Below are 21,065 nucleotides of genomic sequence, written 5' to 3'. Positions count from 1 at the left end.
GGAACGTGGAGGGCAGATTCTCTTTTCTCAACTTGGGTCATGGCCTTGGCTTTGGCATGGATGGGGGATGTTGGGGGTCTGGTGGAGGCAGGAGATTGATTGTTCTCATCCAGAGAGGCTGGAAAATTCCCCAGGGCCCAGGAGACTGGGAGGCAGCCAGCTGGGCTGCACGTGGGAGATGGAGGAGAGCTGCCCACGCTCTCCCTCTCTCTCTCTTTCTTCTCTCCACTTCCCTCTTTCTCCCTCCCCTGATAGACATCTGGGAAGCTCTGGCGAGAACCTTGGCATGGGAGTCAGGAGACTTGATTTTTGGTCATGGTTCAGCCAGTTCCATGCTGTGTGACTCTGGACAGTTGCTTGACCTCTTTGGGTCTCAGTTTCCGCGTTCAGGAGATACTCAAGGTTACTAGATAAATTTTTCTCCTCTTACTGAGACAGGAGGTTCTACTTGAAATCTGACTTTCATTCTTCCCACTGCCATTGATTCTGTTTGCTTTCAGCCAATCCCCAGGGATTTCTTTCTCAGCTCTGGAGGGGCTAGGCAGAGGGAGGTCTTGGTTCTTGCCTCCTCTCAGAAAGTAAATAGAAACAGGGGAAGACGCATATGACCAAGGGTCCGTAATTGTAAAGAGAGTCCCTGATCAGCAATTGCTGGTTCAAACTGCGGGTTAGCCTTCAGTATAAATTTTCTCAGCTGGAAATATTGGAAAAGCCTCAGAGTGCCCAATTCCTCCCGAGAAATCCTCTGGAAAGGACTCTACTTCCAAATAATGAGCCCTCCAGGGGAGTGGTCCTCTGACCTCCTGGCCTGGAGATCTGGGCAGATTAGGTTGCTGTGTGTGTGCGCATGTGTGTGTGACTGGGAAAGGAAAAGAATTAGATTTTGCTGAGACCGAGTCATGGGCCAGGGGTTTCCCTTGCCTAGAACAGGTACAGTAGATCTTGCCCAGTGCAGTAGATATTATTCAGCCCACTGTTCAGAAGAGAGAGTTTCAGAGGAGGAACAGGGACCTTTCTGAAGTTTGCCACTGCAAATGACAAAACAGGAATTTGACCTCAGTGCCTGTGATGCCAGAGTCCTTGTCTGCCCAACAGCAGCTGTCTGTTCTCTCACCACGTCTGGTCTCCCACCAGGGATCTGCTTTTTGAAACAGACTGTCTGGTACCAGCCCTTGTCCAGACCCAGGTGCTGCTGGCCTCAGTCAAGGGTGGATTCCCCCAGGGCACCGAAGTGAGTGCCAATCCTTCTGGTCATGAGGAGAGGTGGTAAGGAAGGTCACTTTCTCTGCCTTCTCTGGTCACAGCCAGGTTTCCCTGAGGCAAGAACTGTGGTTACATCGGAGCCACCACTGGGATTAAATTTCAGCCGCTTGGTTGCCTGGCTCAGCCTGGCTGGCCTCAAGCCCTGTAGAGCCAGTGTGGAGGTAGGCTGGACACATGCATCCATGCTGAGACTGTCCTGAGGAAGGGGGGTTTTCTTGCAGCTCTGAAATGCAACGTCTAAGGGGAGCAAAAAGACATCCAAAGGCTGCCCAGACCTGTCCCCAAAGGCCTTCTCAGATCTCCTCTTTCTACTAGAAGAATTGGAACTGCATTTCCAGGCCTCGAGCAGTTCCTGGTCCACAGTGGGAATTCAATTCAACTCATATTTGTTTAATGAAGTAAATAGATTGAGGTCCCTTCCTCCCCAGACTCTCCCAGGCACTTTCCTCTGTCCCCTTCAGTCTTGCATCCTTTCTGGGGCATTTTTCTTTTCTTTTCTTTTCTTTTCTTTTTCTTTTTCTTTTTTTTTTGAGAGGGAGTCTCACTCTATCACCCAGGATACAGGATATAATGCAGTGGCACAATCTCGGCTCACTGCAACCTCCGCTTCCCAGGCTCAAGCAATCCTCCCTGCCTCAGCCTCCCAAGTAGCTGGGATTACAGGTGTCCACCACCACACCGGCTAATTTTTGTATTTTTTTAGTAGAGATGGAGTTTCACTATGTTCACCAGGCTGGTCTTGAACTCCTTACTTCAGGTGATCTGCTCATCTTGGCCTTCCAATGCTGGGATTATAGGCATGAGACACCGCACCTGGCTGGCATTTTTCTTGGTAAGGAAATTTACCATCTACCCCTCCCTACCCCCCAGGTCTTCTTTTCCTGTCCCTACAGTAGATGGGTCTCTGGGAAGGGGCCAGAATCTTCCCTTTAGACCCTCAAAGATTTGGAGCGGGTTTTTTTTGTGAGGTTCTCAAAGCCGTTTGGAACCAAGTCCATAGCACTGGGAGTGAAAGCCAGGCAGTGGTGAGTGGGGCGCTGGCACATTCAGTGGGGAGCAGTCCAGAGTTCCCAAGAGGGACCTAGGGTGCAGTCTAGATGGAAGGCTGGGGATCTGCCTTGAGGCTGCATTTGCATTGAATGCACCTTACTTTACTTGGGGTATTTTGAAGATGCTGTGGAGATTATGGGGATCAAAGCCCTCCAAAGCTATCCTTGGTGCCAATATTGGTATCCAGGGGAGGGAATCTAGGCATCTGGCTGTCCTGCCCACTGTCTGTGCCAGGGGCTTTGCCTACAGTCCCAGGAGGGAGGAGGGAAAAGCAAAGAGAGCCTGGGAAAGGAGAGGGAAGCAGAGGCCCTGGAGCTGGGGGAAAGGAGAGTCATTGGTATTCTGGGCGCTGAGGACTTCCTGGCTGGGCAGCACTCAAGGCCCACCCCCTGGCATCAGGCTGCACATTCAGCATCGACAGCCCTGGCCAGTAGGCCTTCTGGGCTCCCAGCAACGCCTGCATTTTGCACATTGGTTTGCATGACTGGTAATGTCCCTTCACAGTGCCACCCGCACCCCACCCCCACCCCAGGTCTAGAGATTTCCTGACTTGCTTTGCTTAACCCATGATTCTGCTGTCTAACCTCCATCCTTCCAGCTGCAAAGTCAGCTCCTCCTCTGTGCAGGGAGTGGGAGCACCACCGGAGCCAATGCCCAAGCATAGCTGCCTCCAGGGAGGTAGCTACGGTCATTTGCACCCCATTCTGCCCTCCAGAAAAGAGCTTCCCATTTTTATTAGAGAGGGTGTGTCTTTTCAGGAGCAAAGCCCCCATTCTCCCTTCATCCACTTCTTACAGTCTAATTGAATCCCTCCTCCTTCTTCTTTGAACAACGAGAAGTCCCTCCAGTTGTCCAACTTCCACCCCTCCAGCTGCAACATCGTCATCCTTTAGCTCAGCGAACGCTGGGCGAAAGCTCCCTCCCCGCGCCTCCTGCCCCCCTCCCTACTCCAAGCCCTCGGCTTCTCATCCGCTGAACGATGTCCTACTTCGCTCGTCCTTGCTCTCGCCGCTGCTGCCGGGAGCCGACGCAGAGAAGGCAGCGGGTCCCGTGACCGTCCCGAGCCCCCTGCGCTCCCGACCAGGGGGCGGGGGCGGCCCCGGGGAGGGCGGGGCAGGGGCGGGGGGAAGAAAGGGGGTTTTGTGCGGCGCCGGGAGGGCCGGCGCCCTCTTCCGAATGTCCTGCGGCCCCAGCCTCTCCTCGCGCTCGCGCAGTCCCCGCCGCAGTCTCAGCTGCAGCTTCAGGACTGAGCCGTGGACCCGGAGGAGACATCCGGAGGAGGCGACAAACTTCGCAGTGCCGCGACCCAACCCCAGCCCTGGGTAGGTGAGTGCATCCGCAGCCCCGCCGCCCGTCCTGGGGCCGGGAACAGGGAGAAGGGAGTGCCTGCCTGGTCTGCGCCACCCGCCTGTCAGCCCTTGCCTCGAGGCTCTGGGGCACCCAACTCGTCGACTCCTGACACCGCAGCGGGGTAGGCTGCCGGACAGCCCCGAGCGCCTGCAGCTGCTGCTGCCATCTCTTATCTACATGCTTCCAGCTCTGCCAGTGGCAGCCCCCCTGCTGCTCGCAGTCTGATCAGCAACCCCTCGGGTCCTGGCGTCTTCCCTGCTGCTCGCTCCTGTCCCAGCGCGGCCGCCGAGATTTCCGACCTTGTCCCAGGCAGGGCGGTAGCGTTCCGAATCAGTCCCTGCCTCCGTGCCCCACGCACAGGCAGCTCCAGGAGCAGCGGCCAGCAACCCTTCTGGGGACACCTTACTGTAGTCCGGCAGGACAGCCGATCAGAGCCTCTCTAGGAGGTGGTCGGGGTGCCCATTTCGTCTGGAATCCCAACTCGGCTCCTTGCTCTGTGACCTTGGGGTAGTTAGTTGACTTCTCTGAACCTCGGGTTCCTCATTGGTATAATGAGCAAAACATAAACAATCTTTTTCTCACAGTTGAGGTTATCCACAGGAAGCATTTAGGAGAACTGGCTTAGGTAGACATCGGTAACTATCAGCTGGAATTCCGTTACCACTATTGGATTCCTTCCTAGCACTGCCAGGGGCCTGGGAATTCCCTCTCCCAGATATTTCCATATCCTGTCAGGTATTCCCCCACCTATTAGAATAGCTCTGCCTACATGGGTCTAATAGGACCAAGAGATTGGCATCAAGTCTGAGGGGCACCATTATTATCTGCATTACTTAGATTGCAGATGATAACAGTAAGATCAGGGAACAGTGTTACCCATAGACTCACCCACAGTATTACCAGTGCCTATGTTGTTATGGCTAACTTTGCTATTTATAACAGCATCATCCACATTTCAGATTCTATACGAGAGGGATCTGCAACAGCTCGGCTGGTGACATTGCTAATAGTATTATTAGTTGTGCTTCCAATAAAAAGGACTATTTATATGATGATTGCAATTACTCCTACAGGCCGTAAGGCCCTGCTTATATCGTGTAGGCTCATGTTGCTCCTCATGAAGCCATTAAGGGGGTAGCAGAGAGCTTCCCTCCTGCTATAGCCAAAGCTCTGACTTCTTGTCCCTCCCTGCTGACCCTGCTGAGTGCTGGAGCTCAGTTCCTATGGGACAGACCTTGGCTGACTGCTGATGGGCATTCAGCATGGAGGTGGTGGGTGTTGTTAGATGTGTGTACACACGTGCATGCTTACACACACACACACACACACACAGAGAGAGAGAGAGAGAGAGAGATCTGGTCTTAACTCTCTGGGTTGGGTCTATGAAGACTGTGAGGGAGATGGACATCTAGGGTCAGACAGAAACGATGTGACAAGAGGAAAGTTTCCTGAACAGCTCGAGAAATTCAAAACAAGGGCAGAGATACAGACGCTGGAGCTGAAACAGAGAGGGGGGTGTTGTGGCATCAAGGGAAGGGACCGTATGATTGCTGAGCTCTCAGGGTTAGAGATGGAGAGGTGTGGCCTGCTCTGGAGGAAGAGACGACGAAGTGGAGATGAGTGGTGTGTGGGATAGAGAAGGCCACAGAACCCTGGACCCCTGGGTTCCGAGGCTAGTACCAGATGTGAGGAAGTCTGAGTTTCCTCAGGGCTCCTAGCTGCACCTGGGAGGCTGAGGCCCGAGACTGAAGAGACAGAGCTCTCTGAGAATTGCACAGGGTTACCCTCTTGGCCTCACTGGACAGTGACTCCCATTTTTGGGGTCAGGGGTAGGTTGCCCTCCATGTTCCAGAGCAGTTAGGTCCTCATTGGCCTTAGGCCCTGTTCCCTCACTCTCCCACTGTCAGACAGAGGTGAAAGGGTGGTCCAGGGTGTTGGCCCCAAAGTGACTCTAACTATATGGGTTTCTGGGCCGCCTGTCAGAGAGATGGGAGCCAGGTCTGTGAGCAGCTCCAGCTCCAGCCCAGAGAGAAGGGAGGGAGGGCGCCAGAAGGCGGCCGGGCCCAGGCCCTGGCACAGCTCAGATGCATGGCAAACAGTCTTCCCAGCACCCGGTGGGCACTGGCTGCTCATGCCCAATGGTCCCCACTCCAGCCCCAGAACAGTCCTCTCAAGCACCCCGATGCCTGGAGCTGGTCTCAGCACCTCTAATCTGGCCCCATCAAGAACTTCCTCCCTCTGAAAGGTCAGAGAGAGGCCCTAAGCATCTGGTTGTGCCACTCCTCTCCCAACTCTGACCCTAGGGAATGATACCCAGACACAGTGGGGGAGATGGGGGTTGTGATGGCAGGGAGGTGGGAGGATCTGGGAAAAGTAGGAAATTTCCCATCATCTCAGGCTTAGGAAAGTGCAGGGACAGGTATGAAGGCAGAGGCTGAGAGGGCAGGGAAGATGGGGGATAAACAGTGGGCCTGGAATGGGAGTGTACAGCCAGTGGAATAAACCTGATCTCTAGGAAGTCCTGCCTGTAGTCTAACCTTCAATTTTCTTGCTGCATCATTGGCCTATTCCGTGGCATACCTGGATCTCCATGCTCTTCTAAGTTTAGCCCAACCCTTAAAGATGATGTAGCTCTGAGGCTTCTCTCCTGGGAGCACATTGCTCTTGTGCCTGACTTGGCTTTGCTAGGGATCCAGGGGCAGCCCTATCCTTCTCCGAGCCTCAGTCTCCATTTCTCAATGTCACACCATGTCCTTTTTATGAGAGTGTAAGTGCTTCGAGATCTTTGGAGGAATATTCTGGGTTCTAGAGCTCCTGATAGCCAGGGGTAGGAAGGGGTAGCCCCTCCAATTTATTCTCACCCTCCTTAGTCCACCCTCCAGCCCAAGGCTTTCACAAAAGGTAGGGTGGGGGAAGGGAGGGGCTGGATGGAGGCCAGACTGGCAGAGACAGGGGCTTTGTCCCAACTGATTTCTGAGCCAAGAGTTCCGGTGGGAAAGCCCGTGCCAGGCAGAAAGGAGAGGCTGGGAAGAAGAAGGGAGGAGGCAGCCAAGGAAGGGGGATGGAGAATGTTGGGGAGTAAAGAGAAGAATTTCCTTACAAATAATGCTGGGGAGGAGGTAGAGGAGAGGGTGGATTCAGGAGAAGTTGTGCTTTCTTGGGTTCAGTCTAGGAGGCCCTCCTGGAAAAGGCCAGGTGAGTATGGTGTCCTCGGAGGCAGGGACAGTCTAGAAGGCAGGAGAGGCTAAAGAGATACTATGGGAGAAGGCTCTGGGTTCGAGGAAGGAGTCTGGCACTGGGAGGAGCAGACGGAATTCTGAGTATAATAGCACCCACCATTAATGCTATATACTGAGCTCCTACTGTGTGCCTGGTGCTATGCATTTGTATAGGAGTTTTAAGATACTAAACACTCTCAAAGCACATGGTCCCATCACAACTCATGAGATAGTAATGATGATGCTTTTTTATAAATAAGAAAATAAAGGCTCAGAGAAGATAAGGAGCTTGGCTTAGGTCACACAGTGAGTTGACTAGGACTCAGGTCTTGGTTCTGAGACGAAATCCCTTGGTGGGAAGATGGGGATCAGAAACAGAGAGTCCATGGTGATGTGAAGGTGGGAGACTTCTGGAGCCAGGATATGTGTGAACCCACATGGGTGTGGTAGGGAGCCGGGGAAAGTCCATCCTGAAGTCTAACCCCATCTTTCCTTCTCATGTCCCTCTGTCAGCCTGCAGCATGGCCCAGCTGTTCCTGCCCCTGCTGGCAGCCTTGGTCCTGGCCCAGGCTCCTGCAGCTTTAGCAGATGTTCTGGAAGGAGACAGCTCAGGTAAGCAACCCCACTTGGGGTCACTGTCTCTGTCTTGTTCAGCCCTAACCAACTGCTTCCAGGCTTAGGGGCCCCAGGAAGAGAGACAATTGGGAGGGCTGTGGGGAAGCGGCTGTGGGGAAGCGTCCAGGCTGGAACACTTGGAAATAAGGGCTGAGCTGTGAGCATCTGGTGGGTTGGAGAAATCATGGGGCAGGACTAGGGAAGGGCACTGGGTGCAAGGCTTTGGGTCCCTAAGGTGGAGGATACAGGATCCTGAAGCTAGGAGGTGGGAAAGGGGCGGAACTGGGAGAAACCCTGAAGGAGGCCCTAATGGGAGTAGACTGGGAAACTGGGCTGGAGGACTCAGGGGGCAAGGTTGGAAGACCCTGGGGTGTGGTCTAGGAATTTTGGAAAGGAAGTGGAAGGCTCTGAGAGCAGGGCAAGGAATCCTGGGGGCGGAATTGACTGGGAGACTTTGGGGGATGGGTCTGGAGACCGTCGGGGTGGTCCTGGAGGACCCAGAGGTAGGGCTGCAGAATCCTGGCCCCTGGTCCTAGGAGGGCTGGAGAATCCTGGGGCCGGAAGGAGGGATCCTGGAGCGGGGCTTGGAGGCCACCGGGTGGGACTCTGAGAGTCGACAGCGTTAAGTTCCAGCCGGCTGCACCCGTTCACAGAGGACCGCGCTTTTCACGTGCGCATCGCGGGCGACGCGCCACTGCAGGGCGTGCTCGGCGGCGCCCTCACCATCCCGTGCCACATCCACTACCTGCGGCCGCCGCCGAGCCGCCGGGCCGTGCTGGGCTCTCCGCGGGTCAAGTGGACTTTCCTGTCCGGGGGCCGGGAGGCAGAGGTGCTGGTGGCGCGGGGAGTGCGCGTCAAGGTGAACGAGGCCTACCGGTTCCGCGTGGCACTGCCTGCGTACCCAGCGTCGCTCACCGATGTCTCCCTGGCGCTGAGCGAGCTGCGCCCCAACGACTCAGGTATCTATCGCTGCGAGGTCCAGCACGGCATCGATGACAGCAGCGACGCTGTGGAGGTCAAGGTCAAAGGTGAGAGGGCAGGGAGGTTCCCGGAGGGAGGGAGGGAGGGAAGGGAGGATTCTTGCCCTCGGGGAGCCCACAGTGTGAGAGGGAAGCAAACGTAGCTGGAAGGCGCATCCTGGGTTGGAAAAAGAGTGAGGAGACACAGGCCTTTGTTGCCTCCTTTCTGTCTTCAGGTGGAGGACATTCTACCCACAATCTAACTTGAGTCCCTCATGCTGTAGAGTGAGCACAATTGAACTTTACCCCTGTGTACAGAGGAGTGACAAGGAGGGTGAGGGGAGGCCAGTGTGCTGGGTGCTTACCTGGCTCAGGGGTCCTCTCTGCCCCACAGGGGTCGTCTTTCTCTACCGAGAGGGCTCTGCCCGCTACGCTTTCTCCTTTTCTGGGGCCCAGGAGGCCTGTGCCCGCATTGGAGCCCACATCGCCACCCCGGAGCAGCTCTATGCCGCCTACCTTGGGGGCTATGAGCAATGTGATGCTGGCTGGCTGTCGGATCAGACCGTGAGGTGGGCAGGGGCTGTGGATTGGGGCTTCTATTTGCCCCTGAGGTGGCCATGGCCCCCCTTCAGCTGGGTGCTGCCTGCTGCATCAGGCTGGGCATGCAGGGCTTTTTGCCTCTGGGGGATGAGGCTGGTCTGAGGAGGGGAGGTGAGGACCCTGAGCATGTGCATCCCTGCAGTGCTAGAAGGACAGCCAGCTGTCAGCGAGTGTCTGCACTATGGTGGCAGTGGGGTTCAATAGAATCAATATGGGCTGGCTCCCTGGTGAAAGCATCTGTACTAAGTGATTCTGTCCTTCGTTCCCAGGTATCCCATCCAGACCCCACGAGAGGCCTGTTACGGAGACATGGATGGCTTCCCCGGGGTCCGGAACTATGGTGTGGTGGACCCGGATGACCTCTATGATGTCTACTGTTATGCTGAAGACCTAAACGGTGATTAGGAGTGAGAGGTTCCCAGGGGACAATTTCCTACCTCCATGCTGCCCACAGGTCCTCCCGGGGCCTCTGCAGGAGCTTACTATCCCTCCTGAGTTTAAGGGGGCAAGCAGGAGTAAGGAGACAATTGGTGTCCCTCTCTCCAAACACTGTCACAGAGGCAAGCTCATGACCAAAGTCTCAGCCAGGCAGCAGGATACCGAGTTTAACTAATCTACCACCTGCTGGGTGGACTCTGTGCATGACTCTGCAGAACGAGAAGTTTGGGCCCCATCTCTTTGAGCTCTAATATCCATCTTGAGGTCCTATTCAGACTTTGATCCTATGAAGTAGAGTAGTTGACTCCCTGCCACAGATGAGGGAACTGGAGAAGCTTGCCCAGGGTTCCCATGGGAGACCAGAGTGGAAGGAGCTACCAGCTACCTGGTAACCCAGCCTTCTCTTCTCCACCCAGGAGAACTGTTCCTGGGTGACCCTCCAGAAAAGCTGACATTGGAGGAAGCACGGGCATACTGCCAGGAGCGGGGTGCAGAGATTGCCACCACGGGCCAACTGTATGCAGCCTGGGATGGTGGCCTGGACCGCTGCAGCCCAGGGTGGCTAGCTGATGGCAGTGTGCGCTACCCCATCGTCACACCCAGCCAGCGCTGTGGTGGGGGCTTGCCTGGTGTCAAGACTCTCTTCCTCTTCCCCAACCAGACTGGCTTCCCCAATAAGCACAGCCGCTTCAACGTCTACTGCTTCCGAGGTGAGCCCACCTCCCCGCAGAAGCTGAGACCAATCTCAGACGGGCAGAGTTGAGCCCTAAAAGTCCTACCCCAGTCTGATCGGTTTAGCTCAGGGCTTTGCCATTTGCCTGAAGGGGTTGTGGGTGAAGTCCAGTTTGTCATCTAGGGTTCTAATTCTGGGCATGCCCTCTGGTGTGGTGTCTGTCAGCTGTTTGGCCCAAGGAGTAGTCACCTTTTGGCCTCTCCTTATCTGCTTTCCCACCAGTAGTCCATGCCTTGTTTGCTCCAGCTGGGCTGCTGAATAAGCTCCCATTTCTTGTCAGCTTATTGGCAGAGAAAAGATGACCAACATTCTGTGAATTAAATGAGTAATCTGCCCAAGGTCTTCCAGTCAACAACCAAATGCCTTCAGGAGCCCTCTGGAGGATTTCCAGAAACTACAGCTTAAGAAGGTGTCAGATCTTTAACTACCAAATACTGGTGGATGGATACAATTCCCCCTAAAGGGAGCAGGACCTTAAGTACAGTTGGGAATAGAGATTGCTTTCTGCCCACATCTTATGGTTTGTTTGTTTTTTTGAGATAGGGTCTCACTCTGTCCCCCAGGCTGGAGTGCAGTGATGTGATCATGGTTCATTGTAGCCTCAACCTCCCTGGGCTCAGGGGATCCTTCCATTTCAACCTCCGGAGTAGGTGGGACCACAGGCTTATGCCAGCATGTCTAGCAAATTATTGTAATTTTTGTAGAGTTGGGGTTTCACCACATGCACAGGCTGGTCTTGAACTCTTGGGCTCAAGCAATCTGCCTACCTTGGACTCCCGAAGTGCTGGGATTTATAGGTGTGAGCCACTGCACCCAAACCTGCCCATATCTTATATTGGGAGCTGGGGGGGGAGGCAGTTTCTGGGACCCTGAAAGGCAAAAGGCCCAGGCCAAGGGTGACTGACAATAAGAGAGGCATTGCCATGGGGTGTCTGGGTCCTTCCCCAGTTGTAAGCCTGAAATACTGTTACAAGAGCTGGAAGAAGAAATGGAAGGAGCAGACACAGCCTTTACCCTCAGGGAGCACTTGGTCTGAAGGATGAAGACACAGCTTTTGCCATGGGAACCCCCAGCAAAGGGAAGACAAGATGCCTCACTCCCAGGATGAGGAGAGACTGAGAGAAAAGCATTACTTCCATTCGGACAGATCTGTGGACATATTTGGCTGGGGTTGGGGAGGGGTGGGGAAGTAAAAGTCCATAGGAAGTCAGGTCCATCTGAAAAGACCTCCTGGAACAGGGGTAGTAGTAGTAGTAATAATAATAATAATAATAGTAATAGCTAAAACTTCTGTGTGCTGGCTATGATTGTGTGCCAAGCCAAGCACTATTTTGGAAGGAAATGGCCTGGATCATGAGGAGGGGCAGGGGAGGGGGAATATGACTACAGTTGGGACTACAATTGGTGGAGGACACAGGCAGCAAGGACACAAGGTCTGGTGAGGAGTAAGGCTCACTGGAGCAGGTGATGAGGGCAGGGACTCACTGTCCTGTCTTGCCTGGCTGAGCACAGGCAGCCCTCAGGACTTTTCTTAGCCCAATTCCACCTTCACTTCATTGGTTTTCTGCTCTTGGCTCCCTTCCCCAGAGGACAAGTAAACCATTCTAAACTTCTGGTTATTTGAAGGGAGTAGGTCCCAGAAGGAGGTGACCTTGTCCCTTGCCTACTTGCCCCACCACTGAGATCCTCAGGTGATGCCTGAAGTTATTCCTGCACTTTGCCCTCCAGCTATCCTGAGGGGATGACAGCCTCTTCCCTTCTATTTCAAGAATTTTGGAGGCTCAATGCAGTGGCTCATGCCTGTAATCCCAGCACTTTGGGAGGCCAAGACCACTTGAGGCCAGGAGTTCGAGATCAGCCTGGCAAATATGGTGAAACCCTGTCTCTACTAAAAATACAAAAATTAGCCAGTTATGGTGGCACATGCCTGTAGTCCCAGCTACTTGGGAGGCTGAGACGGGAGAATCACTTGAATTCAGGAGGCGGAGGTTGCAGTGAGCTGGGATCGTGCCACTGCACTCCAGCCTCGGTGACAGAACGAGACTCTGTCTAAAAAATAAAAGAATTTGGGGATGTCTGGGACATCTCACACCTTGCCCCAAGCCCAAGATCCCAAGGTGCTGAAGCTATTTCATCCATCCTGCTGGCTCCAGCCCCTCCCCCTAGGGAATGTCTCTCACCTGAGCCTTTCCTGACCACTCCAAAGTAGTACTTTCCATCACTCTATCTTCTAACTCTGCTCAAGTGTTCTGTATCTTGTAACATTATAATATATGTTTGTTTGTCATCTGTTCTAGAATATAATTTCCCTTGAGGGTAAGAGGTTTGCTGTTTTGTTCTACACTGTATCCTCAGTGCCCAGGAGAATGCTTGGCATGACACACAGTAGGCACTTGATGAATGCTTGAGAAATGAGTGACGAAGTTCTGGGATGCTCCCTGGGCCCCAGTAGGTGCCCCACAGGGAAGATGTGAGAGAATTGAGAGAATTCCGTGGTGCAAGCTGTGACCTGGGAGGGCAGAGCTACCTATTCAGCCTTGCATCAGTACTTTCCTCCTGCCACAGACTCGGCCCAGCCTTCTGCCATCCCTGAGGCCTCCAACCCAGCCTCCGACCCAGCCTCTGATGGACTAGAGGCTATCGTCACAGTGACAGAGACCCTGGAGGAACTGCAGCTGCCTCAGGAAGCCATGGAGAGTGAATCCCGTGGGGCCATCTACTCCATCCCCATCATGGAGGATGGAGGAGGTGGAAGCTCCACTCCAGAAGACCCAGCAGAGGCCCCTAGGACGCTCCTAGGTAATTCGAATCCCTTATCCTAAGGATGTCTTGATTGAAAGAAGCTGGGGGCAGAAGAGGCAAGCCCAGGTTGATGCTAGGGTCATGGATGGCATGACTCTGCCCTGTCCTTTCTCAGTAGCTCAGGGGTGCAGAGCACCTTTCCTGTCCCTCTCCCAACCTTTGCTTTTCCAGTAAATTCCACCCCCAACTCTATGGAGCAAGAAATGCTTGGGGGAGCTGCGCCCTGGAAAGGCGGGGCCTTCCTTCTTTGGTCCCTCTTCCACCTCACACACCCAAAACAGACTAGAGTTTTGACAGAGTAGGAGGGAGATACAATGACCATGTTCTCTGGGGCTAATGATGGCTCACAGAGCCTTCTCAAGTGTTGCCTCAACAATATAGCTGGGGTCAAGTTCTTCCAGTGTGGAGCAAGGACCATCTGTCCTCAGGGCGGGCTCTTCCCTGTTTCCCAGGGTCCACCCTCCCGAGCCCCACTTTTCTCCCCTTCCCTTTTTTCTTTCGGTCCTCGGGTGGACGCTGTCCCTGGTGCTGAACCGTTTGTGCTTTGCCTAGAATTTGAAACGCAATCCATGGTACCGCCAACGGGGTTCTCAGAAGAGGAAGGCAAGGCATTGGAGGAAGAAGAGAAATATGAAGATGAAGAAGAGAAAGAGGAGGAAGAAGAAGAGGAGGATGTGGAGGATAAGGCTCCGTGGGCATGGCCCAGCGAGCTCAGCAGCCCGGGCCCTGAGGCCTCTCTCCCCACTGAGCCAGCAGCCCAGGAGGAGTCACTCTCCCAGGCGCCAGCAAGGGCAGTCCTGCAGCCTGGTGCATCACCACTTCCTGATGGAGAGTCAGAAGCTTCCAGGCCTCCAAGGGTCCATGGACCACCTACAGAGACTCTGCCCACTCCCAGGGAGAGGAACCTAGCATCCCCATCACCTTCCACTCTGGTTGAGGCAAGAGAGGTGGGGGAGGAAACTGGTGGTCCTGAGCTATCTGGGGTCCCTCGAGGAGAGAGCGAGGAGACAGGAAGCTCCGAGGGTGCCCCTTCCCTGCTTCCAGCCACACGGGCCCCTGAGGGTACCAGGGAGCTGGAGGCCCCCTCTGAAGATAATTCTGGAAGAACTGCCCCAGCAGGGACCTCAGTGCAGGCCCAGCCAGTGCTGCCCACTGACAGCGCCAGCCGAGGTGGAGTGGCCGTGGTCCCCGCATCAGGTAATTCTGCCCAAGGCTCACCTGCCCTCTCTATCCTACTCCTTCTCCTCCCCTTGCAGCTCTGGGTCACCTGACCTGTAGTTCTTTAACCCACCATCATCCCAAACTCTCCTGTCCTTTGCCTTCATTCTCTTACCCACCTCTACCTATGGGTCTCCAATCTCGGATACCCACCTTGTGGGTATCCCAGCTCTCCGCGTCTTTACCCTGTGACCCCAGCCCCGCCACTGACCATCTGTGACCCTTCCCTGCCATTGGGCCCTCCACCTGTGGCTCATATCTCACCAGCCCCACAGAGCATCCTCAGGCCTCTCCAAGGGTCCTCATCACCTATTGCAGTCTTCAGGGCTCGGCCTATTTTCCACTACTCCCTTCATCCTCCTGTGTGCCGTCCCCTTTAGCTGCCTCCCATTGATCTCAGGGAAGCCTGGGAGTCCCTTCTCACCCCTCAACCTCTGGAGTCCAGGAGAACCCGTACCCCCACAGAGCCTTAAGCAACTACTTCTGTGAAGTATTTTTTGACTGTTTCATGGAAAACAAGTCTTGGAAATAAATCTCTATTAAACTGCTTTGTAACCAAGCTCTGGTACCCTCTGTCTCCATCTCCTGCTGTCCACCCTTCTCATTCCATGGGTCTGTGTCATGGGGAGCACGTGGATGCTTCTTCTCTGGCTCCATGTCTCTCCCTGTCTCTCTGTGTGTCTTGGCCTCTCTTCCTTTTTCATTTTCGGCTTCTCCCCTTGTCTGTCCTGGCATTCTAACAGCCCCTCATTGTTCCCCCAGCCTCTCCTTCTCAGGCCTGTCTACACTTTCCTTCCTGGCTACTGAGATCCCAAAATTTGACTGTATGCATTACCCCTGGAGAAGTCATCATCCATAGTCTGAGGCAGTGCTGGGAGTTGCAGTCCCTCACTCCTGATGAGGAGAAACCCCTGCAGCCCGGGGTGCATGTGTTGTGCATTTATATTCACTTCCAATCCATCTTGGTGGTGCCAAGGGTCATAGTAACTGAGGGAACTGAGGGTCTCTCAGCATAGAGGCAGTTCCCTGGCATTCAGGTGCCCTCACCCCCATCCCCTAGCCCTGCATCTCAGCAGGGGGTGGTATCTAACTCTCATCCCACTACCTACAGCTTCTGTCTTCTCCACTAACTCTTGCATTAATGACCATTCCCTACTCTCCAGAAGCAATGGCTTTACCCTCCCCAAACCCAAAGGGTCTCAAAGTACCTAATGCTGGAGAAGACACAGATCAAAGAGCAAGTGATGGAGAGTGTGAAGGAAGGAATCAGGTTCTGGGGTCTGAGAGAAGCCCTCCCTACTCAGGAAGGCTAAGATTCCCAGTGGAGATCCCTGGAGAAGGTTGGGATTCCCTTAGCCCTAGGACCCCCGTCTTAGATGGATCATATCCTGAGTCCCACCCAGGCTTACCCATGTCAACTGTGAGGTCCCTGCACAACTGGCCTTGGAGTTCAGCCCTGTGGGGGATAGGGAGGGGGTTTGGTGGGAAAAGGAGCACAATTGGAGGTATCTACAGTGTCTTAGTTTCCCCACCTGGAGGGTAAGTAAGAGGTCTCCTTGACTGCTGTTTCAATGGAAAGAAAGGGAAAACTTTCTGGTTGTGTAGAGTAGTTGTCCCCAAAAAGGGAGAGGGAAGATGACGAGAAGAAGAGTTCTTCACCTGACTCTGCCTGCGCTGGGTTCAGGTTCTGTAGCCCACAGCCAGGGGGAGGGACCCATGGCCTGGGTAGGGGACCAAAGACCAAGTTTGAGAGCCTCTGTCCCCCAGGGTTGGAGGGTTGAATGGGAAGGAGCAGAAAGGACAACAGGAGGGACAGGAAAGTGTGAGGAGTGGGAGGGGAGTTCAGAATTCTACCCTCTGTGGGCCCTGGTGCTTAATGGGTTAAATGAAATACCTCTTCCTCTGGGGTTGGGAGGTGGGCAGCACCACAAGCTGGGAAGAAACTATTGGCAGGAGGGAAGATGACAGGAGGAGTGCTGCTGGAAAAGCTGATTCATTTCACCCAAAACAGCTAGGTCATCCCAGCAAAATTCTTTGAATCCACTCCAGCTTCTCCTCTCTCCACCCCTACTGATTCCCACCAGGCAGTGGGATCTGTGGCCAGGCCAGCATGAAGCACTGTGGGCCTTGGCCATGGCTTCTAGAGTTGGATGGTAAAGTCTGAAGGGTTCTGCCCTGGAGTGGTTTTGCCTCCCATGGCTGAGGGCCTTGATCTTACCATGGCTGAGGGCCATGACCTGCACAGTTGGTCTGTGGAGCCATCTTCCCCTGGGTCATCTGAACCAGAAAGGATTGGAAACCGACAGCTCCTCTAGCACCCAAGCACATCCTAAGGACAGCCACCTCCTACCCCAGGATCCAGAGAGGAAAAGTCCTGTAAAGCAGATGGCCTAGCCAGATGGAGCTAGATCTAGGCAACAGATTGCAGACCTTCAGGGTAGTGTGTTAGTCTAAGAGGACTGCCTGGAGGAGAGGGAGCCAGAAGGAGGGATTGAGATGGATTCTAGGTTGGAGAACTTGCAGAAGGCCCAAAGTGGAGTTGGGAGAGGGAGCCTGGTAAGTGGAAGAGTCTGTGGATATAAGAAGGGGAGGTGAGAGGTTGGATGGTGTTGAGAGAAAGCTGCCTGTGTGAGGCCAGTCAGCACTGCAGGACAATGGGAGCTGCTGCAACTTAGTTCCTAAGCTGGTGGAGAAGGGGCAGGGCCTAGAGTGAGGAAAGTGAGCTGGATCTCCACTAACCACTTCTGGGGCTGGCTGACTGCCCAGTGGACAGCAGGAAGAATGGTTAGTATTCACCTGGACCACACCAATATCAGGTCTCAGAAGCAGTCAAGGGAGACCACCCTCCACTGTTGCTATGGTAATCCTTCTGTCCCCTCCTTCACTTCCATTCATTCCACCTGGACTATACAGAACTGTGTTGGGACCTGGCACAAAGACAAGGGGGTGTGGCACTAAACTCCAAGCCTAGAGAAGGAAAATGACCTGCCCAATATCACACAGAAGCCAGATAAAAGTTTAGAGCTATTACTTTCTGTGCCCAGTATCTTTCTCCATCCTGGGGCTGGGTTCTGAGGGCCCTCCTGCCACTTCTCCCCAGCCCCTTTTGGGCTGGGCTCACACTGGTGGCCATAACAATGGAAGGCTAAGCCAATGCTGAAGTCGGGAGTGGGAAGAGGAAAGAAACCCAGAACTCAGGGCTGGGTTGTGACCAGAGACATGCTCTAGGGAGAACTTTTAGGGTGCTGTTATAGCTTCCAGGACAGAGAGACCAGGGCTGGGGGACCCTCTGCACCCTCTCCTGGAGGGCTCAGGCTGCAGAGTCCGGCTGCCTCGCTCCGCCCGCCTCACTTCTTTCCCCCTCTCAGGTGACTGTGTCCCCAGCCCCTGCCACAATGGTGGGACATGCTTGGAGGAGGAGGAAGGGGTCCGCTGCCTATGTCTGCCTGGCTATGGGGGGGACCTGTGCGATGTTGGTGAGTGTTGAGGGACGGGTGGCAGGTTTGAAGCCTGGACCCTTCCACAACGTGCTGTTTCTGGAGAGGGGAGGGAGGACATTGGTTTTGGCCTTGTCATTAATGAGTCCCTGTTTTAGGCAAGTTGCATAACTTCTTCGAGTCCTACCCTCAATTTTCTTATCTAAGTGAAACCAAAATGCCTCTCATAGGGGGTCCATTTGAGACCAGTGCAAAGCATACTCCTGGCATTTAATCGGTGGTCAATACATGACAGGCTCCATTCTCCTGGAGAGGAGAGCACTGCTCGTTAGGATGGAGACCCAGACCGGAACTCCATCCCTCACCCTGGTTCCTGTCTCTTAGAAAAGGCACCAGCGCCCCTGCCCAAGAGCCCCTCCAGGCTCCTGCTAGCCCCCTCATTCTCTACTAGCTCTTTTGCACCGCCCTCCTGCCCCCCTTAGTCCCGCCCCTCTCGGCCTGCTGTAGTGGAAGGAGACCAGCCCCTTCCAGGGGACCTGGCCCTCTGGGTTTGGGGGCCCTAAGATGCCCGCCCTTCTGTGCCGCAGGCCTCCGCTTCTGCAACCCCGGCTGGGACGCCTTCCAGGGCGCCTGCTACAAGCACTTTTCCACACGAAGGAGCTGGGAGGAGGCAGAGACTCAGTGCCGGATGTACGGCGCGCATCTGGCCAGCATCAGCACGCCCGAGGAACAGGACTTCATCAACAGTGGGCTGGGGGACAGGGCGGGAGGGGCCCCCGCCATATGCTCTCACTCTCTGTCACTCGCCTAACCGCCTTCCTCATTAACCCATGCACTTATTCCTTGGTTTTCTCAAGCGTGCATTCCCTCACTCATTCGTTCACTCTCCTTCTCATTCTCTCTCCCTCCTTCCCACCCTACGCTTAGGCAGTGGCCTTCGGGAACGGAGAGTGGAGGTTCGCGCAGTAGAGTGCGCCTGTGTGGGCCGGGCCGCTGCGCAGGAGGCTGCCTCCAGTCCCTCCAAACTGCCGGCTCTCCGACCTCCGTCGGCCTCCTCCAACTCCAATCTTGTTGAAAGTTTTGACTCTTTTTCCAAAACTCCCCTTTTCTAGCCTGGGTTGATATCTTCCTTATTCTCCCACCCCCATTCCCCTGCTTTCCATCTGGCCCTTGAGCAGAGGCTGGAGGGAGGTAGAAGAACCCGAGAAGGGCGGGTGCTGGATCGCGGGGAAGGGTTTCCCAGGCAGTCACCGCAGACCGCCCGGGAGCAGGGAACGGCCGCCATCTGCTGGCGGCGGCTCTCACTGCACGCCTCCGTCTCCCTAGACCAGTACCGGGAGTACCAGTGGATCGGGCTCAACGACAGGACCATCGAAGGCGACTTCTTGTGGTCGGATGGCGTCCCCCTGGTGAGAGGCTCCAGTCGAACCCCGCCGTCTAGCTCACTTCCTCTAAGCACTTCTGTTTCCTACCACCCCCACCCCTCCTGACCCTGTCCCTTTCTTTTTCCGGCCTCCTTCCCTTTCTCGTGCCTTTTGCCTCTGCTCCCTGGGCTCTCCTCCCTTCGTTGTGTCCTCTTTCTTCCCTTCTGGCTCCCATTCTTCCTCCCCTAAAGTCCTTGCCCTCTCTTTTCCCCTTCTCCGGGAGGTCCCCTACTCCCTAGCCCTAACCTTCCCTCTCCTGGGGCCCTGCTCACCAGTCCTCCTCCCCAGATCCTCTAGGCCCTCTCCCGATGCTCCTGGTGTAGGAGCTCCTCACCACCTCCTCCGTCCCCCCAGCTCTATGAGAACTGGAACCCTGGGCAGCCTGACAGCTACTTCCTGTCTGGAGAGAACTGCGTGGTCATGGTGTGGCATGATCAGGGACAATGGAGTGATGTGCCCTGCAACTACCACCTGTCCTACACCTGCAAGATGGGGCTGGGTGAGGGCAGGCAAAGGAGGGTCCCAGCAAGGAAGTGGAGGGGTGGGCTAGGGGACCAGAGGGACTGATGTTTGTAGACAGAGAGTGCAAAGCAACATAGAGAAGTCAGAACGTGTTCCAGACCATGGGAGAGCTAACAAGTTACGTGGGTCCACTCGGAATCCCTGATCTTTTTTTGTCATGTTGTGGCCCATTTCTCTCTTCCCCATGGAGATTCTGGGAACTGTCACCCACAGAGCCAGGCTCAGTTCCTAACTGTCTTCCTTTGCAGTGTCCTGTGGGCCGCCACCGGAGCTGCCCCTGGCTCAAGTGTTTGGCCGCCCACGGCTGCGCTATGAGGTGGACACTGTGCTTCGCTACCGGTGCCGGGAAGGACTGGCCCAGCGCAATCTGCCGCTGATCCGTTGCCAAGAGAATGGTCGTTGGGAGGCCCCCCAGATCTCCTGTGTGCCCAGAAGACCTGTGAGTGCCAGGAGGAGGCAGGTGGGAGTGGGAGACAGTAGCCAACAGTAGCCCTGGACTCCACTCTCAGTCCTGCCTGTCACTGGCCATGTGACCTTGGAGCCATCACTGCCCCTCTCTGAGGCAAAGGGGAAGAGGTGGGCTGGAGGCTCTGGGGTTCCTTCAGTGCTGATGTCTGATAACATGCAGCCACATTCTGGGCTCTTACGGGCTGAGCAAGAACATCAGAGGGCAGGCTCTGAGGAGAGGAGAAGGAAGAGCCAGGGTGGAGGGTGAGTGTGTGTCTTCCCCAGGCCAGAGCTCTGCACCCACAGAAGGACCCAGAAGGACGTCAGGGGAGGCTACTGGGACGCTGGAAGGCGCTATTGATCCCCCCTTCCAGCCCCACACCAGGTCTCTAGGAGGCAAGGCCTTAAACACTGCCGGCCACAGCACTGCCCTGTCACCCAAATTCTCCCTCACACCCTGCGCTTCCGCCACCACAGGAAGTGACAACATGAAGAGGGGTGGTGCTGGAGTCCAGGTGACAGTTCCTGAAGGGGCTTCTGGGAAATACCTACGAGGCTCCAGCCCAGCCCAGGCCCTCTCCCCCTACCCTGGGCACCAGATCTTCCATCAGGGCTGGAGTAAATCCCTAAGTGCCTCAACTGCCCTCTCCCTGGCAGCCATCCTGTCCCCTCTATTCCTCTAGGGAGCACTGTGCCCACTCTTTCTGGGTTTTCCAAGGGAATGGGCTTGCAGGATGGAGCGTCTGTAAAATCAACAGGAAATAAAACTGCGTATGAGCCCAAGAAAGTTGGATGCTTCTGTGTGTATGTCCGTGAGACAGAGAGAGGTGTGGTTAGGCAGGGCATCGTAGGATACATAGAGCTTTGGGGTTTATTCGCTTCCAAAGGTCAGAGACGTCCCCAAGATGTCAGCAAGTAGAACAGTGCCAGAATAGCTGCCAGGAAGTACTTATGGAATGAAGGAACGCACAGGGGTTGGGGGACAGCTG

The 21,065-nt window shown here is 55.0% G+C and overlaps 1 protein-coding gene across 4 annotated transcripts; it reads left to right on the top strand.

The window, feature by feature from the left end:
* The first annotated feature begins 2,922 nt into the window (after positions 1 to 2,922).
* On the top strand, positions 2,923 to 20,863 carry BCAN (brevican). Of its 4 annotated transcripts, none has more exons than XM_032154134.2 (14): positions 2,930 to 3,639; positions 7,395 to 7,493; positions 8,150 to 8,524; positions 8,850 to 9,024; positions 9,325 to 9,452; positions 9,910 to 10,203; positions 12,792 to 13,025; positions 13,581 to 14,225; positions 17,615 to 17,722; positions 18,271 to 18,429; positions 19,010 to 19,092; positions 19,462 to 19,606; positions 19,878 to 20,068; positions 20,362 to 20,863. In XM_032154134.2, exons 2-14 carry the CDS (start codon positions 7,403 to 7,405, stop codon positions 20,467 to 20,469), a joined length of 2,736 nt encoding a protein of 911 aa, XP_032010025.1. In that variant the 5' UTR covers positions 2,930 to 3,639; positions 7,395 to 7,402; the 3' UTR covers positions 20,470 to 20,863. The 4 variants fall into 4 exon arrangements, 3 of the variants coding, with proteins under 3 accessions (XP_032010025.1, XP_032010027.1, XP_032010028.1); XM_032154136.2 differs by having other exon boundaries at positions 2,930 to 3,635; positions 20,362 to 20,855; XM_032154137.2 differs by lacking the exon at positions 2,930 to 3,639 and adding an exon at positions 6,841 to 6,858 and having other exon boundaries at positions 20,362 to 20,855.
* Positions 20,864 to 21,065: the final 202 nt, after the last annotated feature.

This window comes from Hylobates moloch, unplaced genomic scaffold (assembly GCF_009828535.3).
Source record: "Hylobates moloch isolate HMO894 unplaced genomic scaffold, HMol_V3 SCAFFOLD_5, whole genome shotgun sequence".
Classification (NCBI taxonomy): Eukaryota; Metazoa; Chordata; class Mammalia; order Primates; family Hylobatidae; genus Hylobates; species Hylobates moloch.
The sequence above is the reverse complement of the archived record's forward strand: the minus strand, read 5'-3'. Positions and strand labels throughout refer to the sequence as shown.